Source organism: Bos mutus, chromosome 1, assembly GCF_027580195.1.
Source record: "Bos mutus isolate GX-2022 chromosome 1, NWIPB_WYAK_1.1, whole genome shotgun sequence".
Taxonomy (NCBI): Eukaryota; Metazoa; Chordata; class Mammalia; order Artiodactyla; family Bovidae; genus Bos; species Bos mutus.
In genome coordinates this window covers 151,965,819-151,975,294 of record NC_091617.1, presented here as the reverse complement: position 1 = coordinate 151,975,294, position 9,476 = coordinate 151,965,819, and the positions used below count along the sequence as shown (strand labels likewise).

The following is a 9,476-nucleotide window of genomic DNA, read 5'->3' as shown; positions in this document are numbered from 1 at the left end:
TTTCTGCAGAAAGAGCAGGAACACGCATCTTTTCCTTAAGGGTTATTGCAACTGTAAATGAGAATTTTCTAATCTTGTGTGTATGTTTCTCTCCCAGGCAGCTTACTCTTTCCATGGAGCAGTCCTCAGCAAATCCCTTTCTTTCAAATATATATATATATATATATATATATATTACATGAAATCCATGACTAAGAGGTCCTGGAAACATGGTCCTTGTGGACTTATATGTTAATGACGTTATGCATTTGTTTAGCTTTCCTTTTGGCTGCCCTGGGTCTTCACTGCTGAGCTCTCTAGCTGTGGCGCAAGAGCTTCTCACTGCAGTGACTTCCCTTGTTGCGGAGCCCGGCTCTGGGGCGAGAGGGCTCAGTGGTTGTGGCACATATGGAATCCGTTGCCCCGTGGTACGTGGACTCCTCCCGGACCAGGGACAGAACCCACGTCCCCTGCACTGGCAGGCAGACTCCCAACCTCTGGGCCACCAGGAAAGTCTGCCAGTGCCTTTCTTTCCAAAGCCCCATTTCCTCATCTGGGAAATGCAGCGATCGCGGTGGCTAGGTTCCTTGTGGCTGAACACTGCGGATGGCTCCCTTCTCCTGGCTTCCAGAGCCTCCCCTCTTTGGCACTCCTAGCTCACGGGGTGTTTCTCATCTGGTCACCTTGCCAGACCCCCCTCGCCCTCCCAGACCCAAAAGTGCAACCCTCAGCCTCTCTGGTGGCTCATCTGTGTTCGCATCCCACGGGACCCTTTCTAGCTGTGCAGCTAATTGCATCCCAGGCTGAGGCCCCACATGGGGCTGTCCCTCAGCTCCAAGTTCACACGTGTGAGGCCCCAGTTGCTTTCTCCACTCGAGGCAGCTCAGATCAAACACACGCCAAACAAATCTACCTCACCAGAACCCTTTCTTTCTCTTCCTTTCTTTCTTCCCTCCTTCTCTCCCTCCCTCCCCTCCCCTCCGCTTCCCTCCTTCCTTTCTCTCTTTCTTTCCAGAGTCTCCTTTCAGAAAATGGGGATCCTATTCTTCCACTTAATTCAGTCCCAAATCTTGGCACCACCCTTTAAGCCTTTTTTTTTTTAAGCCTCTTTTTTTTCACACCCCACAACCAAGCCATCAGCAAATGTGATCACCTCTGTACACCTTCAGGCACATCCCAATCTCTTCCCCTCTCCATGGCTGCTGCCTAGTCCAGGCCTCCATCTCATGCCCGGATTGTCACCATCCACTGGAAAAGACCCTGATGCTGGGTCTGAAGGCGGGGGAGAAGGGGATGACAGAGGATGAGATGGCTGGATGGCATCACTGACTCAAAGGGCGTGAGTCTGAGTAACCTCTGGGAGTTTCGATGGACAGGGAGGCCTGGGATTCTGCAGTCCATGGGGTCGCAGAGAGTCGGACACGACTAAGCGACTGAACTGAACCGCACTGAACAGAGTCATCACAGGTGACGTTCCTGCCACCCGGGAGTGAGGAAGCACAGAGGGTCCAAGGCAGGAGAAGCAGGATGTCACGGGGCTTTGTGGCCATTTAGGGTGCAGACCCCGGTTTCATCTTTGGTACACAGTAAGTCCTCTGCATACAAATGAGTTCTATCCTGAGAACTAGATCATAAGTCCAATTTGTTCCCAACTCCAACAAAGTTAGCCTAGGTACCCAAAACACAAATGGCCATCTGGGACTGTACTGTAATAGGTCTATATACTTTTCATACCAATAATACGTAAAGAACAAACACAAAGACTAAAGCAAACATTTTAACCTTCCAGTACAGTACTTTGAAAGCACAGCAGTGCAGCACACCAGCTGAGACCTCCTGGCAGTGCCGGTCACAGCGGTGCTGCTTTTATGCAGCCTGGACTCGAACTAAAGACACTGCACCGCTGTACTCTATACAGTCCTGTGCAGGGAATCACACGAAAGACAAGCACTCGTAATGGGAGCACACACATGTGGTCACATACAACAGACACGTGAGCTACCTTAGGTGACGACATGTGAATGCGTATTTGCATCTTTAAAAGTTTGAAACTTGAAGGTTCGTATGTAGGGGAGTTATTGTATTACTGTCAAGTAATGGACAGTTATACACATTGTGAACGTACCATATTCACAAATTATTTCTATTCAGGACAACAGTGGCTGATATGAATGTAGGATTCTCTGGGGATTTCAGAGGTTTTTGTGTTTTTTTTTTTTTTTTAATTTTTTTATTTCAGAAGGCTTGAGCTTCCCAGGTGGCCAAAGTGGTAGAGAACCTACCCGCCAATGCAGGAGACATGAGATGTGGGTTCAATCCCTGGGTCAGTAAGATCCCTGGAGGAAGGCATAACACTGCTGATTTCAGAAGGCTTAAACAATTAGGGTGTCTTATCCAAGAAGGAGGACATCTTGGTGCTTTGAGTATAGGAGGGGCATGGATCTATTTCAGGAAGTGGATTCCTGGAGACTGGGCCTGGGTCTAGTGTTCCCTGGGGGAGAAGATTCCTGCGCCCCTTCACACAGAAGGGCCAGGGAGGGGCTGGGCAGTGGCTGAGGACGGATGGGCTATGACCTAGGAGCAGCATTGGCGGCCCTGGGTTGTGAAGGTTTCAGCACCTGGCAGTCAGCAGGTAACCAGGGCAACCCCAAGGACTAAAGGCTGAGCCTCACCCCTCCTCCAAGTCCAGGGCCTCCAGGAGAGCTGGGGCCCTGAGCCTCCCAAAGGCAGGGGAGGGAAGAGTGAGACATGGCAGGGTTTAGACCTCTCTGGATTGGAGCCAAATTTGATTTGATTTAGGGAAGCAAAGACATATAGCATTCCCTGTCCCAGGAGGGTCATAGGGTAATTTACATTCATAACAACGGTTTCCTGGAACACATCAGAGTCTGGCTCATGTTTCCTTTTCATTCTGAAATTTGGGACTATGCGTTGTACCTCGAAAGGAGACCATACCTCAGTCAACACAGCCTTGGTTATGGGCAGAAACAGGCATTTGCAGGATGGCCCCGGTGGTTGTCACGTGACAAGAAAGGGGAATCGCAGGATCTGAGGTCGTGTCTTGGGTGTGAACGAGAGCAAGAGAGCAAGAGGAAACCGGGAGCAGCGTTCTTACCCACTTATGTGAAGGAGGGAATGAGGTCTTCGCTGGTGGGCCCGCTGAAGGCCAGAGTCAGGTGTGTGTCACTTCCTGCCTTCTATGAGGATTCAGGCTTGGACCCATGGGTCCTCTACAACATTTCATCTAATCCAGCAGAACCCAGTTAACAGAAGCTTTGTGGAGTGATGGTTCTGGAAAGAACTAGATATGGTCATGAAACGATTCACCTGTTTGGAAATAGTCTGAATGAAAGTAATTAGGCTACGGGTCATGCCTGTGAGCTTCCCAGGTGGCGCGGTGGTAAAGAAACTGCCCGCCAGTGCAGGAAAGGCAAGAGAACTGGGTTTGAAACCTGGGTCAGGAAGATTCCTGGAGTAAGAAATGGTAACCCACTCTAGTATTCTTGCCTGGAAAATTCCATGGACAGAGGAGCTCCAGGGAGGCTTCCATAGCCTGGCAGGCTACAGTCCATGGGGTTGTAAAGAGCTGGACATGACTGAGCACACACACACACACACACACACACACGTTTCTACTTGAATTAGTGTGTGTGCTTCCTGCTTACCTGTCTGGGTTCGAATCCTGGGTCTTTTGCTCACTAGCTCTGTGACCCTGGGCAAATAATTTAATCTCTATGAACTCTGATGTGCTCTTTTGTAAAATGGGGTTAAAATAGTCTTTATTCATTGGGTTCTCATGTATCTCTTTAGATCAAATTAGTAAATAAAAGGTCTGCCTGGAACATAGTAAATGCTTAATAAATTGTAATCCTGATTATTATTAGTCTTTCACCTGATAAGAAGAGAGAAACATATTTTACTTGAGGAATGACAGAAATCAGAGAAAGAGTTTGGTAAAAGCTATTTTAGAACGGAATATTGCCATTTGGGGCAACAGGGGATGGACCTAGAGATTTCCATACTTACTTCAGACAAAGTAAGTCAGACAAAGACAGATACGCTCTCACTTACATGTGGAATCTAAAAAATGATACAACCAAATCTATATACAAAACAGAAACACACTCACAGACATAGAAAACAAATTTATGGTTACCAAAGGCTGGAAAGGGACAGATTAAGAGTACGGGATTAACAGATACAAATTATTATATATAAAATAGAGAAATTTACTGTATAGCACAGGGAAGTATACTCAATATCTTATAATAACTTTTAATGGAAAATATTCTGAAAAAATATATAATAATCACTTTGCTGTACACCTGAAGTTAACACAATATTATAAATAAACTATACTTCAAATTTTAAAAAGCTATTTTTATCTTTAAATTTGTAATCGATCTATTAACTAGAACAACTTCACTAAACACATTCTAGATTGCGATCACCAAGTAAGGACTGTAGAATATCACTTTATTTTAAGGAGATTTTGTTTCTCTTCTTTATTGATTCAGATACAATTTGAAGAGTAGAAATTGCTTGTTTTATCATAAATAAGTGATGATCTTTCTGATCTAAATCCCTGACCTAAATAGGATAGCATATCCCAGACCCTTTTAGCTTCTCTAGGATTGCTGGCATGCATGCTCAGTCACATCTGACTCTTCGCGATCCCATGGACTGTAGCCCACCAGGTTCCTCCATCCATGAGATTCTCCAGGCTAGAATACTGGAGTGGGTCACCATTTCCTCCTCCAGAGGAACTTCCCCACCTGGAATCGAGCCCAAGTCTCCTGTGTCTCCTGCATCTCCAGGATTAGATGGAGGCTAAAATGTATGGTACCCTCTCCTTCCTAACAGAAGAGGCTCCTGTTGCCTGGGGTCTAGAGGTCAGCACAAAATAGAAAAGAAACGTGTCTGTGTTGGACTGTCCTTTATACCCCGATTTTTCATGTTGCTCGAAGGTTTTCCTGTTGTTAGATCTCATCAATGGTGCAGCTTATTAGGTGTAGCTGGTGAGGCTTAAAGGAATCAGCAGAGCGTAGCTGGGTGCACACACTTTCCTGGTGGGAGCCTCTGCCTTCAGGGAAGCACATGGCAGCTAAGCTTCTTGTGATCCTCTCGGTGACCCCGACAACCTGGTCAGGAGGAAGTGTGCAGTTAGGGGAGCATCGGGCAACCTCCAGCCTTGCTGGATCCAGAGCGGCAGGGCTGGGCCTCCCCTTCCACCCTCCTGGTCCCTGGGCCAGGAACTCACCAGGCCAGGCCAGCAAGCCTGGCCACCCGGCTCCGTGCTCATGCTGACCCTCTGTGGCTCTCTTCCCTGCAGACAGTGACAGCTGGAGCCCTGGTGACCCTCTTCCAAGACCCCTTGAGAACGGAGGGCCTTCATGGGACAACCCTCAGACTCAGCTGCTCCACGGGGTCGTGAAGAGCTGGACACGACTGAGTGACTCAACAACAATAGCCCTTCCCCGGGACAAGGTGCTTTCTTCCGAATCACAGCTTGAGGCTGAAATAGAGGCTGGAGCAGGGTGCCTTCGGGGCGTGTCAACAGACACAAGCTCCCTGGCTAATGGGGTAACAGCAGGTGTGTGTGTGTGTGTGTGTGGTTTAGATCACAGCCAGAAAGCAGCGTCAGGGTCCTTAAGGCAGTCAGCCTTCACCTGGCCCTTCCAGCGGTTCTTTCCAGCTGGAAGAGCCTCAGCAGGCTCCCGTGTCTGTTCTGGAAGCAGCTGCCATCACACTTCTGTCCCCAGAAAAGAAGCCTGTACGTCCTGCCCCAGGGGTTAGCAGCTTTCCTACCTGGGCCTTGTGCCAATGCCTGGAAAGCAGGCGCATTCCACTCTGTCATTTTTTTTTCCTTCTGACTTTTGCTGCCTTACCATTGAGGCCCTAATGTGAAAGGGTAGAAGATGACTTTGTCCTTCTTCTTTGGTTTATGGCAATTACCTTTTTTTTTCCCCCAAAAAACCCTGGACTTCCTGCCCGGCCTCTCAAGCCAGGACAGGGTGGCAGTTTCTGGTGATGTCTCTCAGGCATCTCTGGGATGAACACCAGCTCAGCCCTCCTCTGCTTTCCCATCCTGCCTCAGGCAGAGCCTGGAAGTGGGCTGACCATGGTTACCAGCATCTCAGCAGACAGAATAACAGCCTGGAAACAGACATGGATGTTGTCCATTTCACAGACAACCACATCCAAAAGCTGTCTTCCCGGATTGCAAAACAAACCCCACTGACCAAACTCCCAAGTCGCTTTTTTATTCAGCTGTCATAAACCACCACATAAATACATAGAATAAATACAAAACCAGTAAGGATTACTTTTAAGCCTTTGGTATGGAGAGCTTTTCTCCTCTTCTTATTTCCCCCTTTCCCTGTGGTTCTAAGCCCCTTTCCTCAGGTTCACATGATGCCTTTGGACACCAGAGCAGCCCAGAAGTAAGCCTGGTGCTGGAGGGCCTTGAATCCATCAGTGGACAGGCTAGGTTCTTGCAGCCTGTCGGGGTGGGGGCTCCTTGCAATGGGGGGTGGGATAGTGGGGTGGAGACAGCCCCCTCCCCCACAACCGGACTCACACATAGTCGTCCAGCCTGATGTCTTTGGATGCTAACGCAGTCCACAAGGAAACCTGGTGCAGGCGGGACTTGAATCCATCAGTAGGCAGGCTAGGTCCTCGCAGCCTCTCGGGGTGGGGGCTCCTTGCGATGCGGGGTGGGATGGGGGGGTGGAGACAGCCCCCCCACCCTGCACCGGACTCACACATAGTGGTTCAGCCTGATGTCTTTGGATGCTAAAGCAGTCCACAAGGAAACCTGCTGCAGGCGGGCCTTGAATCCATCAGTGGGCAGGCTAGGTCCTCGCAGCCTCTCGGGGGTTGCCGAGGGCGCTCCGGAAGATGGGGGGTGAGGTGCGGGGGGAGGACAGGCCACCCCGACCCCCAGGGGGGGCACTCACACATAGTCGTTCAGCCTATAACCGCTGTGCGAGGCCGAGACGGCCGAGGGGGCCCGATTGTCCTTGTAGGCGTCGGGGGGCCGGTAGGCGGGCGCGGGGGCGCCGGCAGGGGCCGCGGCGGCCCGGGGCGGGGCCCGGGTGGGCGCCTCCTCCTGGCAGGCCAGGCAGAGCAGCGTGCCGCCGATGAGCGACAGGGCCGAGGCGATGAAGCCGAGGTAGAGGGCCTGCCCGATCTCAAACTTCATGCCGCTGGGCAGCAGCGGGTTGTAGAAGTTCTGCACCACGTCGTGGGTGGTCCAGGAGACGGCCACCAGGCAGAGTAGGCCGGCCAGCAGGAAGAGCGCGCCGCCCACCGCAGCGCACGCCGTCTTGGCCGGGGTGCCCTTGGCGCAGCGCGTGCACTGCATGCCCACCACGGCGCTGGCGCACGCGGCGCCCGACAGCAGGCAGGACACCACCATGAGCGCGCGCGCCGCCTGCAGGTCGCGGGGCAGCGCCAGCAGCGAGCGGTAGATCTGGCACTGGTAGATGCCCGTGCTGTGCCACACGCACTCCATCCACAGCCCCTTCAGGTAGGACACGGCCGTCAGGATGTTGGTGCCCACGTGCGCCGTGCGGCGCCAGTGCGGCAGGACGGTGGTGATGAGCGTGCCCACCAGGCCCAGGAAGCAAAGCAGGAAACCCAGGAGCTGCACGGCGGTGTTGGCCATGGCCTCGCCGGCGGCTGCCCGCTCACTTGGGCGCCGGCTGGAGTCCTAATGAAGCCGGGAGGCGGGGCGGGGAGACAGGAAACGAGTTAAAGATTATCTTCAGGCATGCCATTTCTGCCCCCGAAAGCCAGATTTCCATAAGCCGTTGGTACCACGATTAACATATTAAAAAAAAAATAGCTTCTGAGGCTTGATTGGGTGCAAGAAGAGCTGCTTCGTCTAAGCTTCCGTGGAAGGCCAGAGCTAGAAGGAGCGAGGGTCATGAGGCCGGCCTGTGCTTTCCAAGGACCGCAGGGCCCCCACTTGTCTCAGTGCTTACCAGCTGCACGTGGGAAGTTCTGCCTTATGTCTACCCTCACACTAGGCTGCTGCAGACTCGTACTTTGCTCTGTTTGATCAATGATCCACTAAGGTTGTTAGGGATACCCTTGGGGCTCAGAGGGTAAAGAATCTGCCCACAGTGCAGGGGACCCAGGTTCGATCCCTGAGTCAGGAAGATCCCCTGGAGGATGACCTGGAGGGCAATCCATACCCTCCAAACCCTTGTTTGAAGCATCCCATGGACAGAGGAGCCTGGTGGGCTACAGTCCACGGGGTCACAAAGAGTCGGACATGACTGAGCGACACTCATGTACTTACTGCTGCTGCTGCTAAGTCGCTTCAGTTGTGCCGGACTCTGTGCGACCCCATAGACGGCAGCCCACCAGGCTCCCCCGTCCCTGGGATTCTCCAGGCAAGAACACTGGAGTGGGTTGCCATTTCCTTCTCCAATGCATGAAAGTGAAAAGGGAAAGTGAAGTCGCTCAGTCGTGTCTGACTCCTAGAGACCCCATGGACTGCAGCCCCCAAGTCCCTCCGTCCATGGGATTTTCCAGGCAAGAGTACTGGAGTCATGTACTTACTGGAGGCTGCTAAATCAACAATGGACTGATCATTGTTAACAAATGGACTCATAAGCCTGTGCTGCCTATGGCTTAGAAAATAGCTTAGAGTGCCTGTCAGGACGAAACATTTTCTGAAAGTGGGAGGCTTCCCTGTGTGCTCAGGAAGGGAGGGGGTTAGCACCCTGGGCAGGTCAGATGCTGCCTTCCAGAATTCCAGGCATGACCTTAGAGATCATGACGCCAGGGGACAGGAACTACCAAGGCATCAGCTTCTTAGGTGCTATGGCCAAGACCATAAACCAATGGCCCTCCCCTCCAGGCAGGGCACCTCTCCTGACACCACTCTGAAGAGGGGTGGGCTTGTTACAGACAGAGGCTGCGACCTGGCTTTCGGATACAGGGTGGGGGTGTGCAGAGCCATTTCGTCCTCATTAGGAAATCAATTTTCATTAAATTAATTCCTTGTCTTGCCAAATGCTCAATCAATCCCTTAGTTTTCTTCTATTTTCACTTTAAGACCCTTCCTAGAACTGCCTGTTAGAAAGTTTGCATCTGGGACACTTGTGCGTGCGTGCATGCATGCGTGCTAAGTCACTGCAGTTGTGTCTGACTCTTTGTGACCTCAGGGACGTAGCCCGCCAGGCTCCTCTGTCCATGGGATTCTCCAGGCAGGAAAACTGGAGTGGGTTGTTAAGCTTTCATCCAGGGGACTGTTCCCACCGGGGGATCTAAATGGAGCCTCTGATGTCTCCTGCATTGGTAGGCAGTTTTTGTTTTTTTTTTACCACATGTTACTTGGGAAGCCCCCCAAACGTGCTAACCACAGCAAAATCTCAAACCCTTCTTGGGGGCAAGGACCCAGCACGTGTGTAGTAAGTGGTGGCAGGCATGTACAGGATACTCAGGAAATACTGGGAGGGAAGAAGGAGAGAGGTGGGGCGGGG

At 51.6% G+C, this 9,476-nt stretch overlaps 1 protein-coding gene across 1 annotated transcript; it reads right to left on the bottom strand.

The window, feature by feature from the left end:
• Positions 1 to 6,934: 6,934 nt before the first annotated feature.
• Positions 6,935 to 7,648, bottom strand: CLDN14 (claudin 14). The gene has a single exon (XM_005910461.2). It carries the CDS (start codon positions 7,646 to 7,648, stop codon positions 6,935 to 6,937), a length of 714 nt encoding a protein of 237 aa, XP_005910523.2.
• Positions 7,649 to 9,476: the final 1,828 nt, after the last annotated feature.

Bases quoted from the DNA above. Each gene is read 5' to 3' on its own strand.
- CLDN14 (XM_005910461.2), bottom strand. From the start codon at position 7,648: ATGGCCAACACCGCCGTGCAGCTCCTGGGTTTCCTGCTTTGCTTCCTG.